This window comes from Rhipicephalus microplus, chromosome 6 (assembly GCF_043290135.1).
Source record: "Rhipicephalus microplus isolate Deutch F79 chromosome 6, USDA_Rmic, whole genome shotgun sequence".
In the NCBI taxonomy this organism is placed as follows: Eukaryota; Metazoa; Arthropoda; class Arachnida; order Ixodida; family Ixodidae; genus Rhipicephalus; species Rhipicephalus microplus.
The window spans coordinates 112,752,961-112,772,786 of record NC_134705.1 but is presented as its reverse complement, the minus strand read 5'-3'; the positions used below and the strand labels follow the sequence as shown (position 1 = coordinate 112,772,786).

Here is a 19,826-nt window from a genome sequence, read left to right as displayed (position 1 = left end):
TTGTGTTTTTTGGTGGATGTTCAGTGCTCAAAAGCTGCACGTGAGCGCAAGGGCCAGCCATGATGTCACATTTCCCAAAGCAAATGTCGGGTCCACATGTTGCTTTCCTTCTCTTCATTATCTCCACCTCTCCTTTCACGCCACTCTCCATCTTCCGTAAAAGTTCTGATGCTGTACCCTGGCTGGGAGTATAGTTCACTGTCATAGTGGGTCTGGGAACCGTAGTGGGAGCTGAGAGGGTTGAGAAACACGGGCGAGGGATGGCATTGTTGAAATGCTTGTTTCCGGCGCGTGTGACATCGCCAAACCTCGCCTCCTCCAGTTCACAGTATAGCTGCTAGACACAGTGGTTCGTCAAAAACTAATTAAATTTATTATTTTCACCTTAAATGGAAGTTGTGTCTGTCGATTTTAACACCCAATCTTACAATTTGGCTGAAAGTCTTGGCAGCAAAAGTTTTGTTCATTATCCCCTTAAGTGCAGAACTGGCTGACCCCCCGCTGTTGAGACAGTAAGCCAAGTAGTCCTGAAGTCCTGATATGCATTATACAAAAGTCTTCAGACTGGATCTCTCGCAACAGTTTACCCTGTTACACTGTTCACAATGTACAATTGAAGTTTAACCGTGCTTATTTTGCAAAGTGACTCTGTTATAGGTGCTTGTTTGTAAAATCATTCCTCAAATTGTATAATAGCGTTTACATTCAATCAGACAATAGTATTGTTAGCGAATTCTTCATAGTTGTGTGAATCCAAGATTGCAGCAATCTAAATGCCCTGTCCTCCGCTCTTTTTTTTTTTATGCAGGTGGTTAACTATGAGCTACCGACATTGGAGAGGTATGACCCAATAGACCCTTGTCCGCCAGTAAGAATCCAGGTGCTGGGAGAAGACAAGCCGCTAGAAGCCTTCCTATTGGTAAGCTCTGGTTGCTGGATTTGTTTCGGGTGTTACAGCTGGGATTGTCTGAATTCATGAACGATTTTCGAGCTATATTTTCTCGGATGGTGGTCATTGTTGTCCTGAAGCAGTTACAGCCAGCTCTTATATGTGCACTAATTTTTATACAGTAGGCCTGCATGCAAATTTAGACTTTGAGAGTGTTTGAACCTGCTTTGACATGAATTTGAAATTTCGGGTATTTTAAAAGGCTTGAAACAAACAAATAGACAAACTACCTCACATGGCCCACTTAAAACTGCTCTTTTGCACAGCATGGAGTCGCAATGCCATGAAACCACCGACTCAGAGGAAATATGCGCAGCCACAGAGCCACGCTTCAACATTAAATGTGCATATTGCCAGTGCACCCAAATTTTTTTTTATTTAAGACCTTTAATTTAGAATTTAGTTGTACAGGCTTGTATGGACTATATATTTGAAATTTTAAAACTTAATGTTTTTACCCTTTATGATTTTTTGCCCTACTGCTATTTGAACCCCGCTACTATCGAATTCACTTCAGAATTTCCTATTTGTTTTAAACCAGAAATACCGTATTTACTTGCGTAATAGGTGCACCTTTTTTCCAGAAAATGAGGCTCCAAGTTCAGTGTGCACCTATTACATGGCGTAAAACTTTCTCAAAATTCATTGTTTAACTATGGCATATACCATTGATAATGTATACGCTGCCGAAGTCAAATATTTGCACTACAGCTGAAACAACCTTCTTTTTAGGCCACACAAGCGCAAAACGTGTAAAACATACAATCTCACACATCCGAAAATTGAGGGATGCGATGCGTTGTGCCTTCAATTTTCAGAAATTTAACATATCTAATGACCCGCGTTGCCAACGAAATGAGCGCAAAAAAAAAACTGGAAAGAAAGGGCCTTCGCGGAAATTCGCAGATAACGTTTCAGCCCGTTTAGATTATGCGCAATTATCGCAGCCTAAAGTTTTTGCACTTAACCGCACCAATTGTTCCATTTCAGGGGCTTGCACTTCATATACAAGACATTGCGTAGAATCGTGAACCGCCATTCGGTGGTCACAAGCTCTGCCCAAGCCCCCTTTTCTTCAAGTAGAGCCACCAAAAGAGTTATGTTGATTCCATACAAAAAACGCAACAATGAAGACCCATGGCCACCACCGATAAGCACCAAAAATGATTAGGTCTAGCCTGAGGTTCGGCATGTTGTGGGAAGTTTGCACACTTGACTTGAAGATGGGGAGTTGAAATGATCGAATTCAAGCACTGATGCAAAAGCAGCGCGCATGACACAATCTATAGGTTCATGGCCGGAAAATCAACGGCAACGAAAGTCTGTCGAGCTTGTGCAAGTCAGCTAGTGGCAGTAAAGGGGAATGTTCGCAAAGCCGAAAAGCATTTAAATTTGTGGACGAGGTACCAAACGCGATAACGACGCTTTTTCTGACAGGAAATTTAATGTGCACTTGACAAGGACGTGATCGCATATTCCATGTGGAGCGCGCATGGCCGGCTAGCGGCCAGAGCCATGCCAGTGCAAAGGTTACTCTGACACCTAGGCAACCACCGTACTTCTTCACTCGGCGAGCTCATTGAGCTGGCGCGGTCTTTTCGCTTTTTCTTTTCATGCTTCAGTTAACGTAAGAGGGCATCCAATTGCCACCGTGCAAATACAGTACAAAGCTACTGATGATGGCCATGTTTAAGGGGTGCCTATAATGCGGGTAAATAAAAATCTAATTGCTCGCGACCAAACTGGAAGTGCACCTATTATGCGAGTAAGTACGGTATTAATTAGAACTAACAGGCAATGATGGTAAAAGAAGTATAGGGGATGGTTTTAGATGTAAAGGTAATTTAATATGAAGAAGGAAAAGTGCACGAAAATATTAATTGCCACTGACAGAACCCCGAACCTGCGACTTTCGAATAAAACCTCCGATGATCTACCATCATAGCTCAGTGGTAAAGCATCAGACCCATTATTGGAAGGTTGCAGGTTCGGATCCTGCCGGTGGCAAGTTATTTTTTCGCCAACTTTTTTTTCCTTCACATTTACATTTCAATTACTGCCAGCAACATCCCTTATGCTTTCTTTGGCATAATGGCCTGTTATTTCGCATTAATATTGTGTCTAACAAAAAAATGAGCGCTCAAATTTACACTTCTTTCCTCAAACCAGAACTATTATATTTACAAAAGCCTACATGTTAGGTAATTGCTGTGTGACATGTGCTAAATTAAAAGAGATTGAGTGATTTGATGTTCCCTTCCTTTTGTGAATTGCTTTTCTAAGACTCCTTGCACTGGTGTAAATTTCAGATGCCCACTCCAGCATATGCCGTAAGGTGTAAACACAGTCAGCAAGGATTGACCCACAGTGCACACAAAGATTTTGGAAAATAAATCTGTACAATGTAGAAAATGCTACAGAGCACAGCAATCACAGCATGCAACCAAAAATGTCACATTGTATGTATTTGCTCTTCTTGGACATTTGCAGTGAGCCTAAGTATGACAATACGTCATAAATAAAAAAGTTGGGAACTGTCTCTCATCAAGCATTTAGCAGATCGATATACCTCTTTCTCATTTGAATTTTTTGCCCAGCCGGTGGAAGTCGGTTAGTAAATTTTAGGTAATTAAGCAGAACCCAGAATGTTGTGTAACTTACTTTATGCGATATAAGTAACATACATTTGGTCGTGTTGTCACAGAATACCAGGGTGTATTTTTAAACTTTGTCTTAAGTTGCCTGAAGCACTCGGTGATATCTCAGCACCGTCACCATAGTTTGCGGAGCGTAGCACACGTACCTAAACATGTCAGACGTAGAACGTGCGAGCGAACAAATAACAGTCAAAGAAGTCAAGCAGCTGACATCGCACGCACTGTCACAGTTGCATTGAATCGCAGGTGGGAGCAGACGGCTTCAACTCACAAGTTCGCAAGAGCATGGCCGTCCGGTGCCTCCACTGGAACTACAACCAAAAGTCCATCATTGCCACCGTGAAGCTGTGCGAGGTAGGCGAAGGCACGCTATAACACTGCCACCTATCACTGTGCCAACCATCCTTGATTTTTCTGAACAGGGAAGCTTTAGTTCAGGCTAAAACACTCGCAATAACGCTAGCATATTCCACATGCCGAGTCTGTGTGGATTGTTATTGAGGGCGTTTTAGTGTAGCGTTAACAATGACGCGCCATAAGGCGTGCAACTTCATAAGTACAGTAGTGTGCTGAACTAGAAATAAATATCTAGAAACCCGAGTTATGCACCCTAGTTTGTTGCCGCAGCTAGACAATGAGATTGCGCTAGGCATTAGGATGAGATGATGGATGCAAAGTGGACGGCTGTAACTTCAGATTTACTGCCTCGTTTTTCCAGCCGAAGGGTCTGTTTGGGAGTTAGGTACTCATGATAAATTTCAAAAATCATGTAACATAGAAAACTTCTACAGTATTTTGCACTTCACTACATTCACGAGTGTAGTTTCGTACTTAACCGTTTCACTGCCTCTCACTCCCTCCCACCAGTGCTGCACACATTATGTTGGGCTTTTTTTTTTTTCCTGCACTTTATGTGGAAATTTTCTGTTAGCAACGCAGTAAGATACTGTTAAAGTGTTGTAAACATATTTATTAGAAATTATGTCAACAAAATAAAAGTAGTCCTCATTACAATCAATGAATGGATAAACAAAATAATTTTTTTATTTATGGTTACTGACTATTTGAGAGCCACTGAGGCACTAATCACCCATTTCGTTTGGAGCCCAAATTAGTCATGCGTTCCTGAATTCCTTCTTCTATCAAATAGCGCACGCCCATGGCGCTGACAAAGCAATTCGGGTCAACACTTACCGTAATTACTCGAATCTAACGCGCACCTTTTTTCCGGTTAAGCGAGTTCATAAATCGCATGCGCGCTAGAATCGAGTACGAACAAAAAAATTACGGCCAATCTATTGCCATCGGCAAATCTAAAATGGCCGCCCCCTACGTGCGTCGGCATGGCGCGTCGTCCATTTCTGCCTATGTGTTTCTCATGTGCGGCACTTCGTACGTGTGCTGAGGAGTTCGTCATCTAGTAGTGCATTAGCATCGACGGCGTGGAATGGCCGACTCCAAAAACTCGAGTGCACCACGATGCCGCTTTTAAAAGAAAAGTCATCGCGTGTGCAGAAACGGACGGAAATCGGGCCGCATCGCGGTCGTTCGGAGTTCCCGAAACGTGCGTGCGGGACCGGCGGAAACAAAAGCAGAAGATTTTCGACAGCAAAGCTTTACGCAAAGGCTTCAGTGGACCACAGCAGGGCCGGTTTCCGCAAATTAAAGAGCTGCTCGGCGAGTATGTGCTTTAGCAGCGAGCAGCACAGCGGCCCGTGACGGCAGAACTGCTCCAAGTGCGGGCTATGCAATTCAATTAGTCTAAGAAAAAGGTCTAATGCGGAGCCAGTTTAAAGCGAGCAGGTGCTGGCTAACTAAATCTATGAAGAGGAAAGGCTTTTCCCTCCGAAGGGGAACATGCATATGCGAAAAGTTTTGCGGAGGAGTACGATGAAAAGCTTCACAGTTTTCAGAGGTTCGTCCTAAACTTGCGGCGCAACAACGACTACCTGCTTGGGCAAATCGGGAATGCCGATCAGACGCCTCTTTACTTCGACATGCCTGGCACCACAACCGTCGAGAAGAAGGGGGCGAAGCAAGTTCGCGTGCCGACATCGGTCCACGGTAAAACTACAGTGACGGCAATGCTCTGTTACACGTCAGATGGGCACAAGCTTCGCCCGTACCTCATATTTAAATGGAAGGCGCTCCCGAAAGGAGTAGTTTTTTCGAGTGGTGTGATCATGCGGGCCAGCGAGAAAAAATGGGTGCGCATTGCAATCGATGTCTTACGTTTTTTTTTTTTCGCGGTGGAAATCGGGTGCGCGTTACAATCGAGGGCGCGATAGAATCGAGTAAATACGGTATGTGCAATCGTGCACTTTTTTTGTTGTCCAAAATTTCACTGCAAGTGATATTTCTTGGTACGTTTTCTCTATAGACGGCGAGACACACCCACATTATTATTTTTTTTTTAAGCTCTCTCGCAAGTGGCAGGTAGTGATTTAAAGAGGCAAAACGAGCATACTCGGGATTGGTAGGGCTCGTGCATGTGGTGTCGCCAGAGTTGCCTCGGGATTGCCAGTAAAAGGGTTAATGAAACTTTCTGCTTTCCAGTCTTTCATAAAGGAACCATTAGTGTTGACCTGTCGTGCTTTGAGCATAACTCGTTCTGTAATTCTTGTAGTTCAGACTCCTGGCAAAGTTTTACTTTCATCTTTTGGTAGCCAACACAGCTGTACCCAGTTAGCAAACTCGATTTGGGAGACTGCCCTTTTGAGTGAGGATCTTGTTTGGTATCTGAACTGCCCCCACTTTCCTTCTCTCCCTTTCTGCTTTAGCCCGTGGACAATACAGTGGCCTGGCAACGGTTCCTGCCTAACGGGGTGGTGGCCCTTCTGCCGGTGAGTCAACCACACTGTGGTCTGTTGTTCTAGCTGTTCGCACAACTCGACTCTAGCACACACAACACTCTAGACATGATTTTGCGCATTTCTTAAACTTTCAAAGGCAAACTTTTTTCTCGGTATAATTGCTTGCTCTTGGAGGAAGACAAGGAGAAGCTTGGGACGACTTTTTGAGTTTATTGTGCGCAGTCAGCATCGCAAGCTTAGGTACCCTGAGGCAAAAGAAAAAGCTGAATGTTCCCTCTTCCTTGGCAGAATTTCTTGTATTTAGATTTTCAGCCTATTCTAAAACACGCTAGCATGTACAGTAAAAACTTGTTAATTCGAACTTGAAGTGGAGCGTAAAGTTGTTTAGTTAGGCAGAGTTTGAATGAGTGAGCAGGCACTAGAATTAATGCGCCACACTGTATGAGCACAACTCAAACAAGCCACTTCTGGATACATCATTGTGAATTAGGCACAACTGTATGTTTAGGGCAGGTGATTTCACAAATGAATTTCACCAAGCACTAACTGGGAATGATATTGTTCAATCAATAATATGCCAGAAACAAGAAGGCATGCATTAATAATAACACATTTATCTACATGGCAGAGTTACTGCAATCAAAATTAAAAGTAATTAAAAATTTTCATTTGCACACGTTGCTTTTGTCGCAACTCTGTGAGTATTGATTGCAGCTTACCTGAGAGCTCCAGCGCAGTGTCAGTATTCTCATCTGCTGAGAAGTACTGCTGTTTCATATCTCTAGTAAATTTGGTGCAGTTTGGTTTCGTGAGACATTGTGATTCACTATGGTCCAACTTCTGTGAGACGCGATGAAAATCAGGGGCTCACAGTTCGAGTTAACCGTTGTGGATAGCGACACATTTGAATTCTAGGGAGTTTTCCCCCTGATAAAAATCCACAGGACTGTGCGACCAGGGCGTCAATTTGAATCAGCTGTAAGTTTGAATTAACTGAAGCTTTTGTTGTATTGTGTAGTTGAATCAAATTCACTCTCAAATTAGCAGGTACATACCTTAATATAACGAAGTCAGATGTAATAAAGTATTGCTTATAACGAAGTTAAGAATAGTCTTACAATAGATATAGTGTTACGAATAAACATTTATAGTGAATATTTAGACATAAGGAACCTATTTTCATTTAAAATGCAACTTTTTATGATGAGGTTGAGTCTTAGTCCTGTTGAGTCTTGGTCCTAAGGATCTCTAAGCTTTTGATGCCAAGTGTACATATAATGTCTGACATTCTTTTCTGGCAATGAGCCACTATTCCTTTCTTCTGTGTATATAGTGAAGCACTGGGAGATGGGTACATGCATAAAGCTTAGCGTGCACTGACAACAGAATCTTAGTCCTGTGCTTGCTCATTTATGTTATTCCACAAACAACCTAGATAACAAACATTGTGCAGTGCAAGCAAATTCCACGGGTACATGGTACAGCAGTTGGCAGTGGCGTTCGAGCAATTGAGCAGTTGTGAATGCCTTGTCATGTCTCCGTGTTGCATCCACGTACTTTTCAGGCATATTACTGGAAGTTTTTCCTACTTATACTTATACCTCCAACTAGGTTGGAGGTATAAGTACTTATACCTTTTCCTTAAACTTATACCTCCAAACAGAGGCACAAGTTTAGGGGAAGATGGCAGCTTGAAGCGATGAAAAATTCTTTAACGCGGCCTGTTATTAAAGCCAATGTTTCGACAAGTAGTCTCGCCTCAAAATTGCTACTCCAACAGCCTTGAAGAAGGCAAAACCACTTGTCAAAGCGTTGGCTCTATTAATGCAGTATGTTCAAGACTTGAACTTTTCCGGACCTGCAACCATCAGACGAGATGAATTGAAAAGGCTTAGTACTCTGGCTGTCAGTTTCTCGTTAGTGGCAACACCACCTACAACACGTTCACTGACGCATTATGTTCGTCACTAGTGGTATTCTTTTTACTGTTAAATAGTGGGCAGGTTACTGCCCACTACGCAACGTGTAGCTTGTAATGTGGGGTTCCTATAAACAATTGGCGTAGCTTTTGCGATGATTTTTGCCATGTTGGCATGTGTAATGTTTATGCATTCCTTCTGACCTCGCACAACCACCCCCCTGGCTAAAAACTTCTTAGCTGTCACAGCTTGGTTCAGTACCAGCCTTTAGATACTTGAAACTCATGGAATATTATTGTGATTCTGAAATATTGTCTATATTTAAATTGCTTGCACAGTGCGAACAGTGGTGTACATTCTGGGACGTAAACCAGTGCCATTGATGAGACTGCATTGTGCAATGACTCGTGTATGAGTACAATGACTCATTTGACCTGCAGACTCACAATTGTCCTGTCTTTTCATTGTTGTGCTTTGAGTGCTCTTTCACTTTTATGGACACAAACCTGCCAGCAAAAAGTTCAATCTTTAATTTACTCTATAGCTGCTGCATTATTTACTGAAATGTGGCACTGTGCAGTAACGAGTTCACATGATGACAGAGCAAGCTTGGCAACAATTGAGCAAGTGTGTGAACTCAAAGCCTGCCCCTTGCAGCTCGATTCAGAACACTCTTCCTTGGTGTGGACTGTGAGATCGGACCTGGCTGATAAGTTGATGCAGTTGCCCGAGGACAGCTTTGTGGATGCCCTGAACAAGAGCCTCGTGAGTTGTTTAATGTGTCAGCATGGATACTGCAACTGCATTGCTTTATTGTTGCATTGTAGTCTGGCTTCCTTTTTCTATTTTCTGCTTGTATGTACTAGACACGGGTGACACTGATCGCTCCGTGAGTGATCACTGAGTTGGCAAACAGCTTTTCATGGACACCTTCGTAATGGAGCATATGGTCTCGAACAATAACCCTCGGCAGGCAGCGATTTGCTGCATAGTTAGGACAACATTATGAAAGATAAAGCAAACAATCCTTGACTCTTTTTTATGCAGAATTGTAAATACTCCGCTGTGTGCATTGCAGTATATTTGTCTCTCAACAGCTTTGACCACTGGTTGGCACTGTTTTCTGGCTAATTAGATGCAAAGCAGCTTTTTGGCTAACCTGTGCAACGCTGTCCCTTCGTACAAACGTGCCGCGTGCCGCTAGTGATGGTGCCGTGCCAAGTAAGTCGCTTCGCTGCTGCGCATTGACCTCAGGCTCCCCTCGCAGTGTGCGCTGACATCACTCTCTCCCTCGCCTGCCGTGCGCTCGCCGCGGTGTCCGCAGCTGCCATGACCACCGCGCGCTACACGGCCGACTCATCAGTTCACATGCACCTAAACCTGATGTGCGCCTAACGTAAATGTCGAAACATGTCTGTACTTGTCACCTACAAGACCTGCGCCAGTCATCGCTTCAAACGAATCTTCTAGCGCTCACCGCAGCACTAGCGTTAGCGCCATTTAACTCGTGACGCCACCCGTAGGCAACGCTACTGCTTCGCATCCCATCAGGGTTTCCTTCGGGGAGATGGTCCAAGTTTTTCTACAAAGACCGAGTTTTGATGTTTCTTTTTTAATGCAATGATACAGTTTATAAGCATGCTGCATAGGCAGCTAACAACAAGCATACAAACTCTCACACTGCTTAGTAGAGAGGTCAGTCAACTGTAGCTTGCTTGTTGTCTTTCAGTTATCTCATATTTTTCTCCCCGACAATAAAGGTTCAATAGGAGTTAGTTGGTATAGCAGCGTTGTTTCGCTGCACTATGCTGAACCCCCAGGACAAAACGAAAATACGAGACACGTATTACATCAAGCACATATGTGTCCTGTCTCGTTTTGTCCAGATGTTTTAGTGTAGCACAGAAAAAAGAATGACTCTCCCCGACTGCAACTATCCTCCTGCTCGCAAGCATCATTTCATCGAGAATAGCATTTTGGGGGGAGGGGGCATAGTTGCTTGTGCACATGTTTAACCTTAAAGTCGCGTAAACTACCTCCTGTAACAGCTTCACTTGTAGGCACGCTTAGCCGCACAGTTATTTTCTTAACACTCAGCACATCTAGGAGTAAGTTTTTTAATTCTTTATTTGTTTTGTCACTCCTTCTCTGCCTACATTTCACGCATGCTTCAACTTACCGACGGCCACACTAGCCATCTCTTAAACAGTTATATGTATCAGATGTGCATGTGGCTGATGCCATTACACGAATTGCGTTAATGGACTTACAGCCCCCCCAAAAAAACTATCAGTATGTATTGTCTGCTTTCTCTTGCACTGATGTGTTTAGTTAATGTCTTCACATCATGATGTACGTGCAACGTGTTGCCCATGTGCCAAAAACTTTTTTTTTTCGTCTTACCTGCTGCAGTGGGGTAAAGGCAGGCAAATGCCCCTTGTCAACACAGCCCTCTCCACGGTTACATCTGTACTTCAGAGGTTTGGAATCGGTAAGTGACTCAACAACAGTCACCTACCCCTGAGGAAACATGATAATAATCATAATAATTGTACTTTTAGTTGCAAAAACCACAATAGCTGGTGGTGAGGGACGCCATTATGGAGAGCACCGGAAATTTCAACCACTTGGGTTTCTTTATAGCGAACCCAAATCTAGGTACACAGGCCTCTAGCATCTTGCCTCAATCGAACTGTAGTCGGTGTTGCTGATGCGGCTGGGATTTGATCCTTCAAGTGAACTTTGGGTCAGCAGTCAAGCAGCATAACCACTAGGCCACTGTGGTGTCTTCTGTTCGTGACTTATTCTTTTTTAGTCCGTGCTGTGCGACGCAAATCGGCCTCCTTTAGTTTTCTTTACTGCTCAATGCTTTGGCAAGATGACTGTCTAGAAAACATCATGAATTTGTCATTTTTACTTAGATTACTTCATTCCATCAGTCGTACTTGAACGTGTGAGTGGTACCTGAACACGAAGCATTTCACATACGTAAGATTCTTAGCTATCAGCCGTCTTTTTTTATCAAAGAAATCCATTGGGCTCAGCACTTTCTGGCTAAAAGGGAAATTTGATCGAGAAAATTGAAATAAGTGTGCATAAATATAGTGCTTTATAAATTTAAACGTCTTTAAAATTATTCCCATATGAATTACCTTCATCTAATACCCCATAGGATTATTATCCCTTAAGGGATAGAGTGTGAATCTGTAGTGCCTTTTATATCAACTGAAACATACTGAAAAGACTTAACTTTTGCAGTTTGGTTGATTTTCCTCACGAGTGGTTTTGGTTGCCTCCTTGGTACATGGGTGATTGTTCGCTCGAGAAAAAATGCCGAAATTGCCATCCATAGTATTCTAAAACAAAGCCTGGCAAAGCAAGTCTTTTTTTTTTCTTTGTCAGATTGTGCCATGCCAAAGTATTTTCTTTTTCTGTATCTCTTTATATATTTAAAAGGATCGGCAGTAATCTAGCAGACCTTTGAACAAAATTTGTGCCTGAAAATGCCGACCTCTCAATCAATCAATCAGTCAAGGGAATTTCATCTCACTTTTTAAAAGTTTGTGAGCTGAAGTGACTGGTGACTAATTCAATACAGCAAAATTTTGTGAGCAGTTATGCGCACAAACCGTTAGTCTTGTGTAATACAGTTAATTGCTATGAAAAAATTCTGAGAATTTACATAAGCAGTAATCTGAAAAGTACACCACAAAAAATTCATGATAATGCTTGGTTTGAAAAGAAGTGATATTTACATGTCATGCTCTTAAGTCTCTGGGAAGATGAATGAGATGCTACAACATGTATTTCCCCTCTCTTTTTATGCGGATGATGTGCTCGTGTTTCGACGATTTGGAGGTACACTCAAACATCACTATAAGTCACATCTGCCTTGAAAATATTTTGTTATACCTGAAAATTCGCTATAAGTTTATATTCTTCACTCTGCATTTATTACTAAACTGTTCTTCACTCACTTCGATGTAACTGATAATTCACTATATCCGTGTTTGTTATATAGAGACATGAGTGTATCTTTATCAAATCTTGCCCCGCCATGGTGGTCTAGTGGTTAAGGTACTCGGCTGCTGACCCGCAGGTTGCGGTATCAAATCTCGACTGTGGGGACTGCATTTCCGATGGAGGCGGAAATGCTGTAGGCTCGTGTACTTAGATTTGGGTACACGTTGAAGAACCCCAGGTGGTCGAAATTTCCCGAGTCCTCCACTACAGCATCTCTCATAACCATATGGCGGTTTCGGAACGTTAAACCCCACATATTTTGTATCAGATCTTCTCTTCTTTTTTTTTTCCATTGGCACACTGGATCCACTAGCGCCCCCTGCATCCAGTGATGCCCCAATGCGCATACTGTCGCTAGTGCCAGCAAGTCGGGCCACTTTCCCTCTGGGCCTGAGCTATGCGGCCCACTATGTACTACCCCGGGTGGCCCTCATCGGGTAAGCAACACTGCATAGTCTCTACTGCCCACTTCTGAAACCGTAGAGTTTCCAAAAACTAACTACAGGGGACTCTGGCACTGCGATTGTTCAGCCACCTTGGGAATGACGGGTTGTACACGAATTCCCCTAGTCTTCGTGCTAGTGGGCTCAGTACGTGCTTGCGGCTTTGTTTGTTGTTGTGTTTCGGTTTCGTTTCAAAACAAAAGAACATACTGTTGTGAACTTCATGACTAAATTTGAATTGGTGAGCCGAAAAGGTTCACGTGGTGAGGTGCAACTGCTGAACATTTGCCCATTGTTATTTCATGACAAAGCAGCGTCAAGCCACACGAAGCCAAATGAAGCCGAAAGTATGAAGATTAGACAAATTTGTGTACTACCCACCATTTTCATGCTGGCTTAAGTGCCACGCATTGCAGCTCCCATAGACGCTAGCACCAGGGTTCCCTCTAGTGTTTTGATTGAAAACTTTATTCCTGACACCTCTTTGCCTAGTCTGTTTGCCAGACAGTGCGTAAAGGGACCAAGTTTTCTCGACCCAGCTTTCTACAGCACAACAGAAAACTCGCCCTTTCTAAAAGAAAAGGAATTTCAGTTTCACACCTAGAATTCTCACAAAGAAATGCAAGAGTGGGGTGCAGCATTTGTGGCAGAAAGTACAAGCATGTCGTATTACCAAGAAATTGAAAGGGTGAATGTTATTTGACACACATTTATTCATTTTATTTGCTAACGCAAAAGCTTTAAATGGTTGTGTTGATGCTCCCATCTTATAGACTTGCACACAACGATTTGCGAGACTTTACAAGACCGTAAGGGCTCACAAAGGTCTCGCAAGGCTCCATTCAAAAACCCACAGGACCTTCTCTGAGTATGACAGCATCACACATTACATCATTTCCATGATGTAACTTTATCAATGAAAATAAACTGCTGTAGTTTTTCTCCGGGTCAGAGACATAGTATTACAAGTTTCAAGACATTTCATTGAGCAAACATAGCCAAATACTGTTTGTAAAAAAGACTTTGAAGTATGTGACATCATGCTGGCGTTCATGTGCTGATGTTTTGGTGTGATATTCAAAAATGAAACTTTAACCTTTGTTTTCTCTTCTAAATATGTATTCATTTACCATATCTACTCGATTCTATCGCGCCCTTGATTGTAACGCGCACCCAATTTCCACGACGAAAAAAAAAAAAGTAAGACATCAATTGCAACGCGCACCCATTTTTCTCGCTGGCCCGCACGATCACACCACTCGAAAAAAGGACCCCTTTCGAGAGCTTCTTCCATTTAAATATGAGGTACGGGGGAAGCTTGTGCCCACATTGACGTGTAACAGAGCATTGCCGTCACTGTAGTTTTACCGTGAACCGATGTCAGCATGCGAACTTGCTTCGCCCCCTTCTTCTCGACGGTTGTGGTGCCAGGCATGTCGAAGTAAACAGGTGTCTAATCGGCATTCCCGATTTGCCCAAGCAGGTAGCCGTTGTTGTGCCACAAGTTTAGGATGAACCTCTGAAAACTGTGCAGCTTTTTATTGCACTCCTCTGCAAAACATTTCGCAGATGCCCGTTCACCTTCGGAGGGAAAAGCCTTTCCTTTTTATAAAGTTAGTTAGCCAGCACCTGCTCGCTTCAAACTGGCTCCGCATTAGCCCTTTTTCCAAGGCTAATTGCATAGCCCGCTCTTGGAGCAGTTTTGTCGTCACGGGTCACTGTGCCGCTCACTGCTCAAGCACATTCCCGGCGAGCAGCTCTTCTAACCGACCCTGCTGAAACCGACCCTGCTGTGGTCCACTGAAGCCTTTGCGTGAATCTTTTCTGTCGACAATCTTCTGCTTTTGTTTCCCCCAGTCCCGCAGGCACGTTTCAAGAACTCCGAACGACAGCGATGCGGCTCGATTTCCGTCCGTTTATGCACACGCGATGACTTTTCTTTTAAAAGCGGTATCGTGGTGCACTGGAGTTTTTGGAATCGGCCATTCCATGCCATCGATGCTAATACACTACAAGATGATGAACTCCTCAGCACACATAAGAAGTGCCGCACATGGGAAACACATAGGCAAAAATGGCCGACGCGCCATGCCGACGCACATAGGGGTGGCCATTTTGGAAATGCCGGTGGCAATAGAATGACCGTATTTATTTTTTTTCGTACTCGATTCTAACGCGCATGCAATTTATGAGCTCGCATAACCAAAAAGAAGGTGCGCGTTAGATTCGAGTAATTACGGTATCGCTGAAATAATGGCGAGAGTGTTCGAAAAAAATACGTCATCCTGTATGAAAAGGCAGTGCTGCAAAATTGAGAACACGAAAAACAGAGGCGGCACAGGCAAAGTGCATCTAACCACGGATTTAATAAAACAAAAAGACTTATAAAAAGGGAGTGAGAGTATATAAAAGAGAGGGCACTGTGGGCAAACCTTGCATGAGCCAACAGATTTTTTTTTGTCTTTTCGTTTGATCAAATCAGTTGTTAGATGTGCCTCGTCTGTGCCGCCCCTGTTTTTTGTGTTCTTAACTTTGCAGCATTGCTTTTTTTATGCAGTATGTTCCAACTAGCCCCCACACAAGCTCTTATTTACGTCGTCAGTCTAAACTGATTTGCTCTTTTAACTATTGTTCTTTCAATGGCCAGAACATAGAGATGAATTACTTAGACAGACCTGTCAGGATGTTATTCCTGTTTTTATGCAGTACTTGATATCTTTCTTTTTATTCTCTGCAAAACTGATGCAGTGACGCTGCCCATCGAGTACACCCTATGGCAGGACAGGGTGCAAACCTCGGCTTTGGGGATGCCCAGGAACTGGCTCAGCTATTGGTCGAGTCTGTGTACAATGGAGAGCCAGTAGGTGAGTTATCGACGTTGTAGCAAGGAAGATTACATGTGCAATGATCACATCACCGGGTTTTCTCGCTTATGACCCGAACAAACTATGCGAAGAACTTGTAGGTAAAGTCGAGGCGAGAATTATTCGTGAATTTTGTCTTTCAGAAGGTTGCTTCACGGCGCTGCTTTGCGGTAATACAACGAAGTTGGCAGCAGTAATGCACTCAAACCTCGATATAGTGAACTAGGATATAACAAAATGTCGGTCATAACAAAGTAACTTAGTAGTCTTTGTTATAGAATTAGTGTTAGGAATACAGTCGCCGACCGATTTTCCGGACTCCAAAAATTCGGACTTGTTGGATATTCCGGACTTCATAAATGCACCGTCAGGGATCTCATAGAGCTAATGCATTGTTTCGACCGATTTTTCGGGCGAATTTGCCCCTGAAAGTTCGATTTTTCGGACTAAATGGCTCGTTTTGTGCCACGCCCCAAGCCATTGTGAACGCCGCCATGTTGGATTTTCCGTCGGCTTGGCTAAGCTTGGTCTTCAGATACCTTTTCTGCCTCCGAGATTGGAATGCGCACGCCATATTTTAAGTTTCAGAGGCCGTGTTTGCTTTTTAAAAGACGCGGTGATGGATGCCGTTTTTTCGTCTTCGGTCAGCACTATCGTCATCACATCGCACGGGGAGGAGGCGAAAGAAGGATTCTTTTATTGTCGTTGCAGCTTTTTTCAGTCGCCATTCTGCACGTGTTGTGTCGCTTAGCGTCGAGACGTTGTGTGCTTCGCAGCGGCTATCTGCGGCATTGAATTTTGTGTTCTCGGTGCCATGGCTCCGCTATCTGTGCCATCGCGGAAGCCAGGTGGTGTGAAGAAGCGTGGGAAGTATACGACCCTGACGATGGAGAAGAAAGCTGCCATAATCAAGCTAATAGAGAGTGGACGTTCGCAGCTAGATGTCACTGGATGACGGTCGACGCCGGATGGCGGTCGTCGTTGTTGTCGGATGACAACGACGACCGCCCGCAGCCGTCGGAGATCGCCAACGCGGTGACAATTTTGTCGAGCGTTTACAGCGACGATGTCACCTTGGCGCAAATACGGGCAAACCAAATTGCCTCCAAGCGTAGTTTGAGGCAAGGCAGCATCAAGGACTTTTTTAAACCTGCCTGATGCAATAAACTTCAGATTTTTGGCAAAAACGAATTTTTCGGACTGTTCGATTTTTCGTACTTTTTTTCGGTCCCCGCCAGGTCCGAAAAATCGGTCGGCGACTGTATAGTACTTTGTGAAAAAATTTCAGATGTAACAAACTGATTTTTATGTAGGATGCAACTTCGTTATAATCAGGTTTGGGTGTTTGCCGCAATCTTTATTTATTAATTTTTTCTCTAGTTTGTAGCGGAAGAGTACGAGTGGGTTTTGTTCGAAAAGATGCGTCAGCTGAGCTTCTCTCATTGACAAAGCTCGTATGTTCACATCTCGACTGCACCGTATCGTTGGATCACAGTACAAAGCTTTCAATTAAAGCTGTGTCCAGTGGCGCTGACGGTAGCGCTAGTTAATACGAGGGGCATTAATAAGAGAACAGTGCTACAGAAAATCAAAACAGCTTTTTCCACTCAAACACAAGCTCTTGTGTTCGTGTGGTGAATGTCTTTTCATTGTTCTGACGTGCCATTTTCTTAATAGTGTGCATGCTTTTTGCTTATTTCTTATTACTATTAATGCCTAATTATATAACACTATTAATGCCTAATTGTGAGGCTTTGATATTTGGTATAGGGCATGCAAAGAAAGCGATGGTTGTAAAACGAATATTTATGCTGTTTTTCAAAATGCACCTGAACCTTCAAAGGAGCTTTGCAATAACCTTCGTATCCCTTTTTACACATTACGTGTAATTATGATTAAGTATTGTGTCTTACGTCTTATGCTTATCAAGTCGTCGACTGTCCAAGGCACAGTGGATTTTACAGACAAGTAAAGAAAAATAAAATGGTTTTATGATATTATTACAAGCTGTTATCATAGTCTATCGCTGTTGTTACATATGTTGTGTGGCTTAAAAGTACCCTAAACACCATCATAGTCTATCGCTGTTGTTACATATGTTGTGTGGCTTAAAAGTACCCTAAACACCATGGATTTTCATTAGCCTGGTCCCTGTTGTTCGCGCTTCTCTGGCCCTCTTTAGTCAACCCAACAATTCAAGGATGGCAGCTCGCCACATAGACTGCCCACACGTCAATCCTTTATTGTCTGCATTACCGCCCGTAGGCTAATATAACCAACTTGTTCTTTATAACCGTAAGGATGGTACAGTCAACCACAAAAGTTTGGCGACTATGCAAACGCGTGCTGAACAGCTTGTCTGCAGCACCTAGTGGTGCGCCACCTTTTGTCAACTGCAGTGCTTGGCTGGAAATGTGTTGTCTTGGTTATTCACAGGTATAATGATTTGTTAATGCTGCACAGTGCCTTTTTTTATTCACGCAAAGTATTCATCTGAAGTCTTACCATCACACCTCTACCTTGATAGCAGAATCACAGCTATTATGGCTTGTCTAGAATAGTGTGGCATTTTATAGATGCATACCTGCCAAGTACCTCAGATTGTCCGGGAGACTCCCGGATTTCGAATGTTTCTTTTGTTTGTACGGTTGTCATGAAAATCTCTTGGAAATCGAAATTTCTCTGTGTGATATGGCCGCATTGACAAAAATGCAGGTCAGTCTGATCCAGGGTTTCTGTGAACCCACCGCATTTTATTATAAACGAATTGAGGAGATGTTCATCCAAATGCGCAGTAGAATCTCTGATGTGAAATCATGGCAGATGCTATTTTCTGAAATTCCCCAGCCAAGTTCCACTGTGGTCATTGAGCGAAATTCGAATATTCCGAACACTTTTCCTAATCGCGGCAGGTGGTATGAACTTTAGTACCCAAACCATCAAACGTAGACTAAGAGCAGTGTGCTCAAAGCTTCGAAAGTATGTGTGCCACTAGCGCATGCATTGTTTTCTACAGTGCTTGTGGTTGTCATTGCCACAACTACTTTGTACGAAACAGCAGTCATACCTGACACGATCATGAATGGCAACGACGTAACTGACAACCCTCACACGCAAAACCGAGGTCGCAGTGACGCGATAGTGATCTACAAGCTCTGAGGGCACGCGATAAATAGAGCGGTAGATTAAAGGCTGTAAAGACACAAAAAAAAAAGCAAGGAGTGTTTTGGAATTTCTGCCCAAAGAATCTAGTAGAGACCAAAGCTCTCACCCGTGCTTTAGCGACAGCCAGCTGCTCCGTCCCTGTTCGTTCACGTGTGTCCCAGAATAACATAGGCGAGTTGTTTGAAGGAGTACTGACATCCAATTTCAAGGTCAAGATGTGCCCATCATTCGATCGCTTGGTATGCATAGGTCTTTTTGGCCGAATTTGAACAACATCCGTCGCATGGAAGTTATTTTAATTCGATGTCAAACAGCGTAGAAAAGCTAAGGAGAAAAAACGAAAAATAGACTGCCCTGCGGCATCGACACTAGTGCCACGTGTTCGGTGTGATACATTCCACAAATACCATCCTGAGTGACGATGCCCTAGTAGCGATGACGTGTACGATCCGAGTGTCTTTATCGTGACGCCAAAGTGCAGAAACGCACTCGCTCGTCCACGGCCGGGCTAGCGCGCGCAGGTGCAGTCTAGCCTGGCCGTGGCTCGTCGCGTCTGATCTTCGTCGCACCAGTTTGAATGATTTCGTGAAATTATCAAGATAAAAACCACCTTTAACAGAGTTGTGAAAGAAAAGAGCATGATTAAACGTGTGCTTGGCGGTCAGCATGTCGGGGAATCGCTGCGAGTTGCAGTCCTCTAGTTCGAAGCATGGAAAAAGCACAATAAGGGCGTCTTTTCATATCAGGTACATGTTACACATCAACACGACCACAAGCTATGAAAACTGGAAGAGCGTGTAGTCCGATATCATTGCTAACAAGTAACTTGCAGGTATTGTTGAATGTTAATTCATCTGTAGGCTTTGCGTCGACGTAAAAGTGGTAGTACAGTGTTAACCATGAGAGGCTGGATAGGCGGGGCCATCTGGAGGTGAGAAAAAGAACCTGACAAGCAGGAAATGTATTCTATTTCTTCGCTGATGCTCATTCGCG

The 19,826-nt window shown here is 43.5% G+C and overlaps 1 protein-coding gene across 1 annotated transcript in view; it reads left to right on the top strand.

The window, feature by feature from the left end:
- Coq6 (ubiquinone biosynthesis protein COQ6, mitochondrial) overlaps positions 1 to 19,826 on the top strand; it is a 31,524-nt gene that overhangs the window by 7,367 nt on the left and 4,331 nt on the right. The window contains exons 5-11 of the mRNA XM_037418879.2: positions 809 to 919; positions 3,853 to 3,960; positions 6,387 to 6,449; positions 8,996 to 9,103; positions 10,751 to 10,829; positions 12,675 to 12,798; positions 15,553 to 15,668. Of these exons, the coding sequence (XP_037274776.2) occupies positions 809 to 919; positions 3,853 to 3,960; positions 6,387 to 6,449; positions 8,996 to 9,103; positions 10,751 to 10,829; positions 12,675 to 12,798; positions 15,553 to 15,668 (709 nt within the window). The remainder of the gene's footprint in view (positions 1 to 808; positions 920 to 3,852; positions 3,961 to 6,386; positions 6,450 to 8,995; positions 9,104 to 10,750; positions 10,830 to 12,674; positions 12,799 to 15,552; positions 15,669 to 19,826) is intronic.